At 36.6% G+C, this 17,737-nt stretch overlaps 1 protein-coding gene across 4 annotated transcripts in view; it reads right to left on the bottom strand.

The window, feature by feature from the left end:
- Positions 1 to 17,737, bottom strand: part of GPATCH2 (G-patch domain containing 2) — a 164,647-nt gene that overhangs the window by 38,196 nt on the left and 108,714 nt on the right. For 3 of the 4 annotated variants that reach the window (XR_011073675.1, XM_068541815.1, XM_068541816.1), the window contains exons 7-8: positions 13,444 to 13,483; positions 6,971 to 7,041 (exon numbers count right to left, since the gene is read on the bottom strand). Coding sequence is in view for 3 of the 4 variants with exons in the window: in XM_068541815.1 (XP_068397916.1) it covers positions 6,971 to 7,041; positions 13,444 to 13,483 (111 nt within the window). In the remaining variant the exon portion in view is untranslated. Of the gene's footprint in view, positions 1 to 6,970; positions 7,042 to 11,091; positions 11,541 to 13,443; positions 13,484 to 17,737 lie in introns of those variants that run through there. The other variant, XM_068541817.1, reaches the window with a different exon arrangement.

Raw genomic sequence — 17,737 nt, 5'->3', positions numbered from 1 at the left:
CAGAAAGCTCAGGAAAAATAATGGCATGGGATCCAGGGAAAAGGAAATTCCACATAGGAGAGAGATGAGGAAACCCCCAGGATGAGAAGTGAAGAGAGATCCTAGGACAGCAGATGTGCAGCTGGTTCAGACAGCAAAGAGTCCAGAATAGACCTGAAAAATGGGGCGCTCCAAGAAGGATGCCACCAAGGCAGAGAATTGAGGGGAGTTACACTTCTGTGTAGAGGTGGTTGATGAACTGGGCTAGGCACATAGAAAACAAAGCAAATGAAAAATAAGACAATTATCTCTACAGCCACACAAAAGTTATACATCTATAAATAATATCTACATGTATGATCATACTAACGCAAACAATAAATATTTACTTGGTTTGAATATTATGATATAACCATTAGGAAGAAAAGCAGATATGGGTGGAGTGTGTGTGTGTGTGTGTGTGTGTGTGTGTGTGTGTGTATAGGGCACACAGCAGGAAGTCAATAGGTAATACTAAACTAAAAGCTTCAAGAAATAGTAATATAAGCATGTAATTTAGGTCAATACTGGAAGAAATACCTAAGAGTTGAAAGTGGATTTTTTTGGAGTGCGAAATTAGAGAATGAGGAAAAATAAGCTGGGGCCTGCTGTACTTTGTTATGTCTTATAGAATGATTTGACATTCTAAATTATGTACAAGAAAAATAGACAAAAAATAAAATTTGACAAGTGCTTAGGAAGCACACAGACGGAAATAACAATACCAGACTTTTCATAACAGCTACCGTAAGAACTCTTACTTTTTAAGTGCTTTATAGGCATGAACTCATACATTCCTTATAACAATGTTATTAGATAAGTACAACTATTTTCTTTATTTCACGGATAAGTAAACTGAGGGACAGAGAGGTTACGTATTTTGCTCAGGGTCACCCAGCTAGTAAGTGGTGAAACCGGGATCAGAAGTCAGGCACCCTAACCGCAGAGGCTGTACACAGAGGCCAAGATAAGGACTCAGTCAGTGCACTCTACTGCCACAGAATCAATGGCAAACTCATTTGACAAATATTTTATGCAGCAAATATTTCCTATGTAACAGGCATTGTTTTTGGTACTGGGGATACACCAGTGAGTAAAGCAAAGATTTTGCCCTCATGAAGCTTAAAGGTAATAGAGACAACAAGGGGTAGTAGAGACAAGAAGGAAGACACAAAAAGCAGAGCTGGTGGAGAGTGGGCCTTACATTGAGCACAGACTTCAGACACGAGTGGGGTTGGTATGTTGGAGAAATGGGAAAGAAACCACTGTACCTGGAGTAGGTAAATAACGTAGTTCAAGTGGGAGAAGATGAGGTCAAGGAGGAAACAAAGAAGGGCAGGGTCAGAACACATATGGCCTTGTTGGGCAAGATAAAGACTTTGGCTTTTACTTAGAATGAAGTAGAAAGCCACTTAAGAGTTTACTTAAAAAAAAAAAAGAAAAAATAAATATATCTTTATTGAGGTGTAGTTGGCATAAACAAAATGCACTGCTTTTTTTTTTTGTTTTTTTTTGGTTGCACCACGCAGCATGTGGGATCTTAGTTCCCCGACCAGGGATTGAACCCGTGCCCCCTGCAGTGGAAGCTCGGAGTCCTAACCACTGGACGGCCAGGGAATTCCCTCACCACTTTTAAAGTGTATAATTTCATAAGTTTTCACATATGTATACACAAGTGAAACTATCACCATAATCAAGATAATGCAGATACTCATCACCCCAACAGTTTCTTAATGCCTCTTTGTAATCCTTCCCTCCAGTACCTCCCTGGCCCTCATCCTATGCCCATGCAACAGCTGATCTGCTTCCGGTCACTATAAATTACTTTGCTGTATGGTATGAAGTATAGATGAGTTAATTTTTTTTTTTTTTTTGCAAATGGCTATTCAGTTGTTCCGCTACCATTTGTTGAAAATACTATTTTTTTTCCACTGAGGTACCTTTGTACTTTGTCAAGAATCAATTGTCTGTATATATGTGGGTATATTTCTTTCATCTATTTTTCTATCTTTGCACCAATACCACACTTTCTTGATTACTACAGCTTTGAAATTAAGTCCTGAAATCAGGTAGTGTTAAAGTTTGGCTATTTAAGTCCTTTGCATTTTCATACGAATTTTAGCATTTGTCTGTCAACTTCTACAGAATAGTCTCATGGGATTTTTGTTTGGATTGTACTGAATCTGGAGCTAAATTTTGGGAGAACTGACATCTTAAGAATATTGAGTCTCCTGATCCATGAACAAGGTATATCTCTCCAGTTACACAGCTCTTTAATTTCTCCCAGCAACATTTTCATACATCAAAAAATACGGTGAAATGCTTAGGGATAAATCTGATAAAATATGTGTAAGACCTATACAATGAAAAAAACACCACTGAGAAAAACTGAAAAAGACTTAAATATTTGGTTCTTAATTATGTGTTGTATTGTGTTTCTTGCTTTATATTGTTATTATCTTCCTGTACTTCTTTTAGTTAATACTTATTATGCTAATCAAATTCTTTTGGCTTGTTTGTTCTAACATTTCTGCTTCTGTTGGAGTCTGTAATCCAATATATATGTATTTTTTAAAGTAAATTATTTATTTATTTACTTATGGCTGTGTTGGGTCTTCGCTGCTGCGTGCGTGCTTTCTCTAGTTGTAGCAAGCGGGGGTTACTCTTCGTTGTGGTGCGCGGGCTTCTCACTGTGGTGGCTTCTCTTGTTGTTGAGCACGGGCTCTAGGCGTGCGGGCTTCAGTAGTTGTGGCACACGGGCTCAGGAGTCCTGGCACGTGGGTAGTTGCTCCACAGTATGTGAGATCTTCCTGGACCAGGGATTGAACCCGTGTCCCCTGCATTGGCAGGTGGATTCTTAACCACTACGCCACCAGGGAAGTCCTATATATATAGATATATATATATTTTTTTGAAAATGCTGTTCTCCTCAAATGTCTTATTATCTGATTCTACCAGGCAATGCTATGGGGAAAGGCCAGTCTTCTCTGTCCGCCCAAAGCAGTTCAGCAATTGGAGGTGAATGAACCTGACTTAAGAGTACAGAGGCCTCGGCACCAGAAAACCACAATCATCACACCTCTCTCTATAAAATAACTCCTCTGTCAGAAAAACGCTCCCTTTCCTCACTCTCAGGAAAATGAGAACTGTAATCCTCCAGCTCTGTGGTTTGTAGGGGGCAGAGTGAAGACCAGATAATTTGTCATCTAGTCCCATCAAGCTTTCCCAGCTCCTCACAAATACAGCACTGTGAGCTGCCCTGACTTTATCCTTAAAAACACTTGGACCAGAGATCTGAGTCTTTCTGTAAGGGGCAGATGTCATTTGTCCCAAGGCCATGGCCAATGACAAGCTAGTATAGAAAAGAAGTCCAAAGTTTCTCCTCACATCTCATTCTCCCTTACCCAGGCTGAATTGCCTCTTGCTTCAGGTCAAAGCACACAAGCACACCTGTGTGCCCCCATCTCACAAGCACAAGTTCAAAATAGCACACCCCTTCCCTTAATATTGGGGACTTCTTGTAGTTTTCTGCTTATTTTCTCTTTCTAAATTCCTCCTGGGTTGATCCTGTAGGAGAGAAGCCGTCATCTTATAGTTTAGAATCAGTAATCTTATAGTTCAGAATCTTGACTGCAACAGTAACTGGGACCAAATTTCTAATATACAACTTTGAAGTAGCAAAGTTTTCTTAATTACCATCTAACTGCAACCCACAAGTTTAGATATTATCACTATGATTTTTTGGACACGAGTTATTTTAAAATGTATTATTTTTAACTCCAAACTTTAAAAAAATTATTTTTGTCAATGATTTCTCTTAATCACATTCAAGTTAAAGGATATGATCTTTATGATACATATTCATTAAAATTTGTTGATAGTAGCTTTGGCCTGGTAAGTGGTCAATTTTTGTAAATATTACATGTGTCTTTGAGAAGAATGTGTTTTTGTTAATAGTTTGGGTGAAAAGGTTTATATAATATTAAGTTTGTTAATTTTCTGTTATGCAAATTTTCTGATGGCTTAAACTATCAATAATATGAATGCTGTGTTGAAGTGGGAGCACCATGATAGTGGATTGGTGAGTTTCTCCATTCACTGCTATTAAAGTTTGCTTTATATATTTTTCTGAGGCTATTTTAATGAATGTACACAATAATAAAATTATTAACTTTTTGGTAAGTTGAATCTTTTGTCATTAAATTATGAGTTTCTTAAGCTTGTTAAGGCTTTTTTTGTTCTTAAGTCAGTTTGTCTGGTATGAGAGCTCTCTTTTATAGTATATCTGATACATGCTGTTCCATCCTTTAGTTTTACACCTTTCTTTGTCATTATTTCAGGTATGTCTCTTATAAAGAATATACAGTTGGATTTTAAAATAAAAACTAAATCTGCTTAGTTTTGCTTTGAGCTGACAAATTTAATCCATAAATATTTATTGTAATTACTGATACATGGATTTGATTCAATTATCTAACTTTTTTTTCTCTGTGTCCCATTTTGACTATGCTTTTTTTCCCCCTTTATTGACTTTTTAAATGGATATTTTGAGGTAATATTTTATTCCATTCAACCCCACGCCCGCCAACTGGCTTGGAATTTACATACTCTATTTCTTTTGACTTAGTAGTTATTTTTGATATTTTACCATGAACACTTAATACAGTCTTATCAAGTATCAATCTCTTCACTGACCAATGAAGTAAACACCCCAAACAATTTAAGGACCTTAGATTGGACTTGAACTGTAATCATCAACACTGCCAATTTAACATGCTGTTATTTTCCACTATCTTGGATTGTCTTTTGAAAAGTCCTATGAATTACATATTGTAACTATCAACTTATATAAACAATGGTTGTTTAAACTTACTGAAATCTTTAACAGTTTACTGGCTCAGTATTCATTTTTTCATCTTACACTTTCCTGGGGAGATCCTTTTCTTGATATACATCCTTTAAAAAGCCTTCTAGCAAAGGTCTGTTGGTAGTAAACTTTCTGAGTTTTTGAAAATCTTAAACTGTTTTTACTTCATCTGAATATATGAAAGATGCTTTTCTAGGCACATAGTTCTATGCCGACAATGTATTTTCACCCAGTACTCTGAAGACTTGTCCACTGTTTTCTGGTTTCACTGTCAGTACTCAGAAATCTGATGATGTACAGCTGTCATTCCTTTGTAGTAATTCATCCTTTATCTCTGGATTCTTTTAAGATCTTCTCTTTGTTTTTGGTGTACTACAGTGTACTACTAGGTATGGATTTCTTTCTATTTATTCTAGTTGGTATTCACTGTGCTTTCTGTACCTGTATTTATAGACTTATAACTTTCACCCATTTAGGGAATTCTTAGCCAACATCTCTTCAGCATCATGTTTTTTTTCAGCCTTTCTATACCCTCCATCAAAGCCTCTAAGCTTAAACATATCTTAGATCTTTCCTGTGTCTCTTAACCACTCTTTCATTTTTCCAGCTCCTTGTATTTTTATGCTGTATTCTGGCCTACTTCTTCAGCTGTACCTCCATTTCACAATCACACTTCTCATTTTTAACAATTATATGCTTTTGATTTAATTCTGCTTGAACAATTCTAATAGCGATCTGTTGCCTTCTTATTTTATTTCTATAAACATGTCATTTGTAATTATTTATAACCTGTATAAAATTTACATAATCCATACTTTATAATTTCAGGATCTGACATCCTTAGGGGTAACTATATTAGTTTTACGTTGACTATCACTGACGGTCAACTTATTATGTTTGACAATTTTTGATTGTCTAAATTAGACATGCTAGATAGGATTTATGTTAGCTTCTGCAGATACCTAGTGGGTTCTCAGTTGGGGTTAGTCTGTATAACATGGCACTTGGAAGCTACATTGCTTGCTTGGGAGTGTTAAACACAGTGGCTAGCACACTAACTACGGGAGGCCAGGAGATACAGAGGTAGCTGCTGAGGTTGGTTATCTTGTTAAAAATTGAGCAAGTGTAAATCACAGGGCAGTAGTTCTGATCAATATTCCGATAGCCATTTTCACCTAAGTGAAAATGAAGTCTTCAGAAACACCACATGCAAAATTTGGAAATATGCTGTCTAAAACAATAAACTGGGGCAAATTTTTTTTATTAAAGAAAAAAGTATAACATCGATTCAGCAATATAAAATGAGTAAGAACATAGAAGCACTTTTAAAAAAGAGTGCATTTTCTATATACTTATTTATATATTATTAGAGATAAATATACATGTTGCTCTCTCATAAAGCCTAAGTACCATTTAAGTTTTGGGGAAAAGATTAATTCTATTTTTTTGTAATTAAAAAATAAAATAATTATTCTAAATCTTGATCTAAAATTCATTAGTTATGGGTGGCAGAGAGTTTCTTTTCTTCTAAAAATGCACTCTTACATAGAGAATGGACTTGAGGACACAGGGAGGGGGAAGGGTAAGCTGGGATGAAGTGAGAGAGTGGCATGGACATATATACACTACCAGATGTAAAATAGATAGCTAGTGGGAAGCAGCCGCATAGCACAGGGAGATCAGCTCGGTGCTTTGTGACCACCTAGAGGGGTGGGATAGGGAGGGTGGGAGGGAGACACAAGAGGGAGGGGATATGGGGATGTATGTATATGTATAGCTGATTCATTTTGTTATACAGCAGAAACTAACACACCATTGTAAAGCAATTATACTCCAATAAAGATGTTAAAAAAAATGCACTCTTTATTTTTCATCAGCTTTAAAAAATACAAATAGAACGGTATCTTTCTATTCATTACTAGTAATCCTGAAATAGATTCTAATAAACAATATGTAAAATATTTTCAGCTGGCACTTTAGAGCCAAAGGCATCCCAACTATAACTCACCATATTCATATTGGTATGGAAAAAAAAAAATCACATGATTTAATGATCAGAATAAAAAGTGATTTTAAATTGCTTACCTGCTGGCTGTTTTCACGGAACAGTTTTTCTTGTGTCCTCTTTCAGCTCGGTTATCTCTCAGAAGCTGATGCTGTCCAAAGTGTTAAAACAAAGTTGTAGAAACAAAAATATTTCCATTATATTATTTTGTAAGTAGAAAAGTATTCTTCTCATTCAGAGGGACACTATTTGTTCACTTGCATTACATTTTTTTCTTTTTGTTTTTTTACTGGTTTTTCTTAAAACGAAGACAACTACTTTTGCTAGAGATGCCACTGACACACTTGTAAAAATGTTGCTAAGAGTTGCCAGTGCTTGCCTGACAGCTTACACTGCTCTTATAGTCACTTAATATACAGCCTAGAGCTGGAGGTCTAGGACTCAGTTCTAATTCTGGTTCTCCGGAGTGGTCCTGGTTAAAGTAATGCAACCTCTCTTACCAATGCTTCTACCAGTGCATTCAGCTACGAATTTTTCGAGGCTTTGTCACCTATGACGACATAAAAGATCTAATCTTACTTTCTCTGTATTTACTGGCCTAACATGGTAAAGAACATTTGAAACATACTTTTTCAAAGAAATTATTGGCTTGGAAGTATACAATTAGAAAAAAATATAGATTTGACTGCCTCCTCAAAATGCCTCACCATACACTTCCCTTCACACTTGCTTTACCCTAACTAATTGGAAAGAAAAAAACCCAAGTAGTCAATACTTTTTGCTGTGTGTACAATCAAACTGTAGCTTATCTTATTTATGCAGAAATGTGATTATATGCAAGACTGGGCTAATAAGAAGTTGTACAGCATATTAGAAATTAACCTTAATAAAAACAGAAATCTTAGAAGTAATAGTGCAGTAAAGATCTGGGTTCGAATCCCAGCTATACCAGTAACTAACAAGTCACTAGGTTTTAAAAACAGGTCTACCATTCATAAGCTGTGTAACGTCTCTAAGTCCCAGTTTCCACCTGGAAAATTGAGATAACAATAATATCTACCTGTAAGGGTGCTGTGAGTGTTAAATAAGATAAATCATGTCAAACACTTAGCACTATGACCAGAATATAAAAAGTGCCGAGTAAATGGTTCAAATGCTACAATTATAATTAATGAGCCTGGTTGTCAGTGGTTATCGTCTGACCAGTATCAGCAACTTCTAATGAAATAACTGCTTTGAACTATTTAATGACATCATTTAGAGTCAATTACTAGCCACATTTGGCCATCCTTGAGAAGGAAAATAACTTAATTAGATCACAAAGAACATTGTTAGATCATTATTTCAGGAATGTCTTAACTAAATAGGACTACTTTATATTTCTCTTAAATATCTGCTTCTTTCCATCCCCACTACCAACATCCCAGTCCAGGTCGTCACTTTCCCTCACCTACAACAGCCTCTCCAAAGGCCTCCCTGCCTCCAGCCTCACTCCCATTTAATCCATTCTCCACACTGCAGCCAATAATTCTAAAGCTAGATCTGATTACATTATTCTCTTCAGATAAGCCCCCAAATCTTGTACAAGGCTCTCATGGCCCTTCATAATTTGATTATATTTCTAAACTCATAATTTATTATGCTTCCTCCTACCCCCCAACCTAAGCTCCTTATTTCTAAATGATATATCCCAGCCATTCTGAACTTTTCAGTTTGGAGCATGTACCATATTCTTGCTCACCTTTGGCCCTTTGTTTTAGTTATTCCATCTGCCTGCATCTCCAAGGTCCAGCACAGTGTCTGGAACATTTTTAGTGTTCAATAAATATTTGTTGAATGAATGAATGAATGAGATAAAGAAATAGGGAATGAGATCTAGTATCTGATATGTAGCTGAAGCCATACCTAATTATTACTACTTATAGAAAATAGCAACAATTTATCTTTAAGTCCATTAATCTGAAAGTGTTTCAATGTAGAAACACTTCGTACCATGAAAGTTAAATTGCTTCTGGAAAAAAAAATTAATTACTTTGGCATTTCTAATTCTAGTGCCTTTGTGAAAAAACATATACAAACCAACATTTGTGACACAGATAGCTAGAGGTGACATGATAAAATCTCTACCTCCACCTTCAATTAATAGTACTGGTTAACTAAATTTTCTAATTGTTAGATAAGACGGATATGTGAACACTATTCCTGATATTTGTGTTAAAACAGTTTAAACAAAGAGCTCAAAAAATCCCAAACATATGTTCTGAAATAAGAAAAGAATTCTACAGTTTAGTTTTTAAAAAATGCAACTATAATGACCAAAATAAATACTAGGCTATACCTACTAGGTCTGGATAGTTCTCAGAGAGGCCACCACCTGGATGAACTAAAATGAGATAGCAACTTCGCTGAACTCTGGGGTTAGAGCTCCTTCTATTAGATTCACGTGAGAATTTCTTTTCTTCCTCAAATTTATAGTTTTGATGGGCTTTGTATATAAAAAGAGACAAATATTGGAATTATTTAATATAATGCATAATTATCTCATTTTATCAATAAAATTATAAGTCTGGGTGTATCTTTGCAAATTTAAAATCAAGCTCAGAGAGAAAAATACAGACTCAGATCTCTGGGTCATGAATTTAACAGGTTAATATGGGAACCTAGATCTTTTAAGGGGCAAAGATGAAAAAATTAATCCAGAGTGTTATTTTAATGGAAAACATACATTTGTATTTGAAAGATTCCCAACACGTGTCTGCTCTGCCCCAAAGAACAAAAAAAAAAGGTGGCAGGGGGTAGGAGGGGCATCAGATCAGGAATTCATGATAAAAGACACAAGAGTCCTGGAGCTCTGCTCTGATAAGCAAGAGGCGCTCCTCAGGTTTTGAAAGATTCTTCACTCCTCTTACTGCTAACTTCTCCTGTTTCCTTGGACTCCTATCAGTGTCACAAGTGAGGTCAGTTTTCAGGGCTCCGACTCAACACCATCAACTCCGATTAATAACAGAACTTCTGAATATGGTGCGAAGTGCTTCTTACCTTCTGACTCTCAGATTGCTGGACTTAGGCCAAACGGAGAGACAATTCCCTTATTAGTGAGTGACCTGCAGATGTATATTAAAAAATGACTCACATAAGAATGACATGAACATTCATAAACACAAACCCTAGTACAACGTGAGGTTTACAAAAGGTACGCAGTTTTAAAATCTGCTGAATGAATGAAACCAGGAAGAGAAATGTTCCAAGTGCATCATGGTCGCTCCTGTGACAGAAAGGGAGCTGAGAATTTCTGTGGCTATTGATGATATTTTAAAAAGATTGTTAAACGTGTCATGTTCCTAGCACAAGAGGAAAAAGCAAAGAGCGGAATTCTTATTTCACGGCAATCCTTTCTTTACCTCCTGATGTTCAGAAGGCGTTCAAGCTCAAGACTGTTTCCGATTGGCAGCCCCTTTTCAGGTGACTCCTCAAGTGTCTACAAAAGAATTTCAAGTCTCTCCACACTTGGCCTTTCACAGGGTCCTCACCTTAAAAGGAGAACTAAGTACTCTCTAAACAATGACCTATGGCTCCTTAAGATACTAGTAAACTCAGTCAAAAATATCACACCATTAGATATGCAAGGAGGAAAATCCTCAGAATTAAAAAAGACATGCACACAAAATGAGGCTTCCTGCAGCTGCTTCTGTCTCCTTGCTTCTACTACTGAGCTACCTTTCACTTTTCTCTTTTGTGGCCTCCGTGGTGCCCTGTCTGTGGTTTTCTCAAACATTTACCAACATCCTGTAGTTACTGCTTTCCTGCCCCAGATGTTACCCACCTCAGAGGAAAAGCTATGTTGTCTATATAAATACCTCTTTTTGTAAAAAGAAAGAGTACCTGAGAGATAACGGCTGATGGACAACAGTGATTTACTAAATGTGTGATAGAGAAACGCTGAGTATGCATGATGTAAATGGAAATGGGACTTTGCACTAAAGAACAGAAAGGGGAATCATAAGGTGGGGAAAGCAGTGAGGGGTGGGATTTCAAAAGTGGGGTTAATATTATCATTTCTTTATGTTGGTAAGTTGGTATGGGAAAAATAAAAGGTGTTCATGCATGCTAATAGTCATTCATTCAACAATATATTGAAGGATTTTATACTTTTTCATGGTCTTGCATTTTATCACTTGGACCTAGGTTTAGCCAATAGTTTACTGTGCTAAAGTTAGGTCTAAGTTGAATAAGAAATTTTTATCCCTCAAAACATGAGTAGTTTGTATGTGTATTTGTATACACACATAACATGCAACTGTTACTCGTTATTCATGGATTCTGTACTTGCAAATTCACCTATTTGCTAAAATTTATTTGTAACACCAAAATCAATACTTCTGGTGCTTTAGCAGTCATTGGCAGACATGCACAGAGTGACAGAAATTTGAGTCCCCTGTAGCGCATGTTCTCAGCTGAGGTCTGACAAGGTGATGTCTGTCTTCTTGTTTCAGCTTTCATACTGTAAACAAGTGTCTTTTTCGAGGTCCATTCAGTGCTATGTTTTTTTGCATTTTTTTTCTTGTTTTTATCTTCATTGTTTAAAATAGCCTCCTAGTATCGTGCTGAACTGCTGTCTAGTGTTCCCCAGTGCACGAAGGTTGTGATGGGCTGTATAGAGAAAATATGTGCATTAGACAAGCTCCCTTCAGGAATAAGTTATAGTGCTGCTGGCCATGAGTTCAGTGTTAATGAATCAATAATATATATTAAATAAGGTGTCTTTAAACAGAAACACACATCAAATAAGGATATGTATTGATTAGTTAATGAAAATGTTGTGACCAGAGATTCTCAGGAACCTAACCTTGTATTTTTCCTGGGAGCCATTTTTCAGTATTTGCTACGTTAGTATTCTTATCAACCTCATAGAACATAGCTATTACAAATGACAAGAATCAACTGTGTTCATTAACTAATAACCTATCTAGTCAAGATAAAAATCTGAAATGGTATATCAAAGTTTAAGCCAAAGGGTGATTCAAAAATTTGTCTAAAATATTTAAAAATTAAAAAAAAAAAAAAAAAGATTGGTCAACTTTCTTCTCTATATGTTCTTAGCTATTCGCTAATTTTTAATTACAGAATAAAAGTCTGGCTGGAAGCAACCAGTTACACTATAATCTAAAGCACAGATTTATAACATTACTTTAGTATTTCTCAAATTCTAGAAGGTGGAAAATGATCTTTACAAAATCGTATTTGGGGATAAACTATATCCTGATGCGACTTACTACTAGAAGCAGAATCTTACTGTAATCATTTTACATAGAGGGTATGAACCATTTGGGAAAGCAGAAAGTCTAAGTTTTACATTCTGAACAAAGACACTGTAGGTGCAACGTAGCCTAGTTAATTTCCAAAACTTTAGAAATAATGGTATATATTCTATTATTAATGTGAGAAATATATTTAAAGTGCAAATGGCTCTCATGGAAAAAGGCCAAGTTAAAAAAAAAAAAAAAAAGGCCAAGTTTACAAAAAATCATTAAACTGAATTCACATATTTTTCTTTAATTAGATTCACGTGTGTTAAGAAATATAGTATAGCTTATAATGAAGTATTTGGCACTTTCCTTTTATAAGAAAAGGGAACTATGGTATGTGCAACCAACTCTGGACCTGCTGCCCAGCATAAGAAATAAGACATCACCAATACATAAAATAATGTTACCAATTACCATTACTAAGCACAATCTCCTCTTTACCGACCTACCTACCTACCTACCTACCCCTCAGAAGAAATGATCCCTGGGGATTTGAGGCTTTTCATTCGCATATATTTAAAGGTATTTCTTACGTATCATACTATTGACCCACTTAAAAAATAACTCTTATAATCCACAATGAAAAAAAAAAAAAAAGGCTTAACAAGGATGCAAAGCCTAAAACATACATGCTTTAAAACTTATCAAAATTTTAAGCCCTAAGTTACCTTATCACACTGCAGAGACAGAACTAACACATTCAACAGACAAAGAAGATAGACTGCTTATTTTATATGTAAAGTTAACCAAAATGAATATCAAGTTCTTGCTAAGTCAACTAATCATTGTGCTGCCATGAAACTAATAAAAAATTAAAAAAAAAAACTCACTTAGAAATATAACATAAACTTGTAAGAAACCATTATCACCTTCTAAACTTCAAAAATAAAAATATTCTCTTGCTGGCTGATCTTGTTTAATACAAAGCAATTTTTTCAAGCGTATGTACTATTTTGGGACCTTAACTTTGTGAAAAACATATGTAAATGGTGAAGTCCTACAAACTAGTGAATTCTAGAGCCTTTCCATGGAGGTGACACATGTGACTGAGGAAGGGGGCAGTAAGGGAGAACTCTGATGCTTATTGAGGATCACGTGGTCAGTGTATCAGCACCAGCACAATGAACTCCTTTTTAAATAACCTGGGATTTTATCCTTTCTCATAAAACTGATCTACTACCTTGAAGGGAGATAGTTAAATATTTGAAAGACTGAGTAACTTCCTTTTGGATTAGAATGTTCCTTACCTGGCCATGCTCTGTCCTAGCCCCAGGGCTAAACCAATGGCTGCAGAGGAAAGAGAAAAGGAGTTAGCAGGAAACTCACTAAAAGCACACGCTCTCACGTGATCAGTCTGCACGTGCTGTAAGAAATGTATCCGCCACCAGCAACAGAGCCTTAAAATATGCTGTATTTTACTGGATATTTCATGTAATTCTAGACCTACACCAATTTTGACAGAAATGTAAGAGTGCTCGTAACCCAGTAATTTTCAGTTTAATAAGCAAACTCAGTTAGAATTACATTTCCATTTAATTATGTTAACATAAACTGCTGGGACTGTATTCATTTTATGAATCAATTCTGGTTATAAACTCTACAAATGCTATCATTTACCACAACTTAATTACAGCATCATTACAACAAATGATGACCTTTTGATTGTTGGAGTTTTAAAAAACATTAAAAATACAAGAATATTATATCCTCTGGCTTTGCCCCGAGCAACAATCACACAAAGCCCTTGATGTGAATTCTAAAGCATCAGCTGAAGGTACCTTGACCCCATTCCTTCCATGGGACTCTGGATCCTGGCTGAGAACAAATTCAACAACAACACTGGAGATATATAAGTCATGGCACAGTTGAAGCGTTCCGTTCTTGCACTGTGCCTCACCCTGCCTGGCCCACCCATACTGTTCCAGCTGCAACTTGGACTTTTAATAGTCTATCTGGTGATACCTTTTCAACAGGAGTTATCATTAGCTGTGTGCCCAGTCATCTGGCCAGTATTCTGCTTAAAAACTAACTGTAAACATTGAGGAAATCGAGAGAGACGTTGTGGGAAATTAGCCAGTAAAAGCCCACAATCATAGGGAATGATACTAATATTATTACTAATGCTATCTATTTTTTCATGAATCGTCATATTGAGTACGGATGTGTGCCAAGCACTCTTTAGACACATGATATGTATGTATTATTTCCCATCCTCACAAAAACCTGACAAGGTTATTCTCATGTTCCAGCTGCAGGAATGATTGAGGCTCAGATGCTAGGTTATTTGCCCAAGGTGCTCAGCATACCATAACCGCAAAGGACAAAGGGCTCACGTGGAAAGGGCACATTTCCTGGTTCCCTCCAACACTTCTATGCATTCTCCTCTGCGGTACTAAAACCTGGGAATAAACAGCCTCTGTATTAATATGTTCTTATTTTGTCTATACTCTTACTGGAACATTTCTCAAGCTCATAGACAGCGATACTCTTTGGCAGGTCAGATTCCATTTTTGCTGTGGGAATGGACACTTACTGCTATTTGTAAATGACGTGTGGATTAATCACCAACTAGCAACTAACTATTTACTGCAGTTCCCTGACAACTTGACTGATAAATTTCCCCTCTGCTATGGATTGTACCATTTTTCTTTAAAGAAAAATATTTTTTAGAAAATCAAATGCATACACACAGTTAAAACAAAACAAATAAACAAAAAGTGTTTGTTTCATCTACCCTGACCCCTAAGCTCTGTTCAGAGAAACCACTGTCAACTCTTTCTGCCCTTTCTTTTGGTATTTAATGATGTATTTCTACAGAATATGGTTATACTGATATTTTGTGATTGATTTTAGACATTAATAATTGACTTCCTATTATTGTAAATTTAGCTTTTATAACTCCCAAACCCCTATTTCCAGTTGTAGCACCATTTTTAGTTAATCAGTTGTGAATACAGATATTATGACTACATGAATACTTTGTGCTGCTGAATTTTTCTTTTTGTTTCTCCTATAGTTGACAGTTAATTTGTTTTTCTTCCTTTGTTACTATTTCTAGGTACTGGTGACCTTTTCCAGAGAAGTGTCCAGGAAGTGGTGTGGGAAGAATGTGGATTATAGTGTCATAGGTGGGTACAGAAGAAGTGGGATGTGAGGAAGTAAAGTGGGCATAGTATAATCCACTCTTTCTACAAGTTAGGTTTTCAAAGTATGAGAGGGAGAGAGACAGAGCAGAAAAAAATGGAAAAAAGGGGTTTAAAAATGTAGCATATAATGAAAGAAGTTTTTGGAAGAAAAAAAAAATGTTCCTTCCAATCAAAGACACAGGTGCTGGAATCAGCCTTGGACAGAAGAAAAATCTTTTCCTCTAATACTAAGACAAAGGAAAGTGAAAGAAGGTATATTTGGATAAGTTCATCCAAATTTGTGACTAACAGCCTTAACTTTGGAAAGTTGAAGAAAAGGTCAAATTCTTGGGGGTAGTGGGGAGGTGGGCAGCTTATAACAGGGGCTTGGTGACAAGACATAGAATAGCTTTGGGGGACACAGAAAATGTTATGGAAGGTCATGCTAAAACATTGCTGAAAGATCTACTGAAGTTCAAGATTATATATCTGTGTAGCAACAAATCATATAATCTTTTTTTAAATTTTATTTTTAATTTTTTTTTAACATCTTTATTGGAGTATGATAGCTTTACAATGTTGTGTTAGTTTCTGCTGTATAACAAAGTGAATCAGCTATACATATACTTATATCCCCATATCCCTTCCCTCTTGTGTCTCTTTTGCACCTTCCCTATCCCACCCCCTGTAGGTGGTCACAAAGCACAGAGTTGATCTCCCTGTGCTATGCAGCTGCTTCCCACTAGCTATCTATTTTACATTTGGTAGTGGAGATATGTCAGTGCCACTGTCTCACTTCGTCCCAGCTTCCCCTTCCCCTTCCCTGTGTCCTCAAGCCCATTCTCTACGTCTACATCTTTATTCCTGTCCTGCCCCTAGGTTCTTCATGACCTTTTTTTTTTTTTTTATATTCCATATATATGTGTTAGCATACGGTATTTGTTTTTCTCTTTCTGACTTACTTCACTCTGTATGATCTTATTCAGCAGTGCTCAGCAGAGGAGCAGTGGATGTGGGTAGTTGGACAGATTGATCCACGGTTAGGAGCTTACGGAGCAGGATGGTAGGCAGAATTCTAAGAGGACCCCCAGTGATCCACACCCTTGTACAACATGCTCTCTTTGAATGTAGGAACGACCTGTGAATATGATGGGATAGTCACCCCTACAATTAGGTTGTGTTTTATGGCACAACTGGCTTTAAGAAGGGGAGATTATTCTCGGTGGGCTTAAGCTAAGCAGGTGATTCTTTGAAGGGACTGAACTCTTCCTGGTGAAAGGGATTCAAAGTATGAGAGTTTCAACTGGAGAACCCAACATTTATTGAGCTTTACTGAAAGACAGGCAGTGTTCTCGTTTAATCTTTAAAGAATCCCTCGAGATAGGTACCACCCCCATTTTGCAAATGAAGAAACAGGCTCAGAGAGGTTGAGGGATTTGCCCGAGATTTCATAACAAAGTAGCAGAGCTGGAATTCAAACCTGTATATTCAATTCCAAAGCTCATGCTCCTTTTAGCTATTATACAGATTGTCACCAGTCAGGGTAGCAGAAGTTGAGGCAGAAAGAAAGACTGGCACAGGTGCCTGTCTAACTCACCCTGTCAGGTTTAGATGTTTCCTTGTCTAAACTTGCAATATCTTTGCACATGTCTCCATTAAAGCGGTTATATTCATATACTGTAGGTGTTTATTTATCCTGATAAAAAAAATTGGAGGTCCTTATGAAAGGGATACTGACCATAATTGTAGTAACAGAACAGTAATAGTAGCTGGAAGAAAATGTAGCGGTAGTAATAATAGAAGTAGCAGTAAAAACACTCCTACAACTCGGTATCTCAGTAAATGTTAGCTATCTACTGGGAACCATGGTAACGGTCATATGTAGATTATCTCATTCAAACCTCACACCTTACGGAAGAGTGCTATTGCTATTCAAGGTCACAAAGCTAGCAGGCACTGGAGTCAAGATTGGGACCGAGGCTGTCTGATTCCACACCCTGGATTTTTAACCACCATTCTCTTTCATTGCCTTCAGTTATCGTAATTTGGGGGAGGAGAATTTTTCTCTTTTGCTCCGTTTTCTTTTTTTCTCTTTTTTAATGTACTCATGGAGTGTAAAGGTTACTTAATAACTTTTTAGTGAAAACATGAACAAATCAGGAAATCTAGAGAAAGTAGTGCCCTTGAAAGCCAAAGAGTCAAATTTATGTAAAGACAGCAGAGGAAAAAAGGGCGTGAACGAGGATGAAGTTGTAGAGGCATTTATTTACACTGGAGCCAAGATTCCCAAGGGGACTTACGAGGGAGGGGGCTAACAGTGAAACGCACACCTGGGAGGAGGGGACACAGCAGAGTCTGAAATTGATCAATTGCCGGGGATGGCTAGACGTAGAGACAGAGCTGGATGGCTTGTCTG

The sequence above is a fragment of the Eschrichtius robustus genome, chromosome 3, assembly GCF_028021215.1.
Source record: "Eschrichtius robustus isolate mEscRob2 chromosome 3, mEscRob2.pri, whole genome shotgun sequence".
NCBI classification, from domain to species: Eukaryota; Metazoa; Chordata; class Mammalia; order Artiodactyla; family Eschrichtiidae; genus Eschrichtius; species Eschrichtius robustus.
Note: the sequence above shows the minus strand (reverse complement) of the source record. Positions and strands in the feature narration are given on the sequence as shown.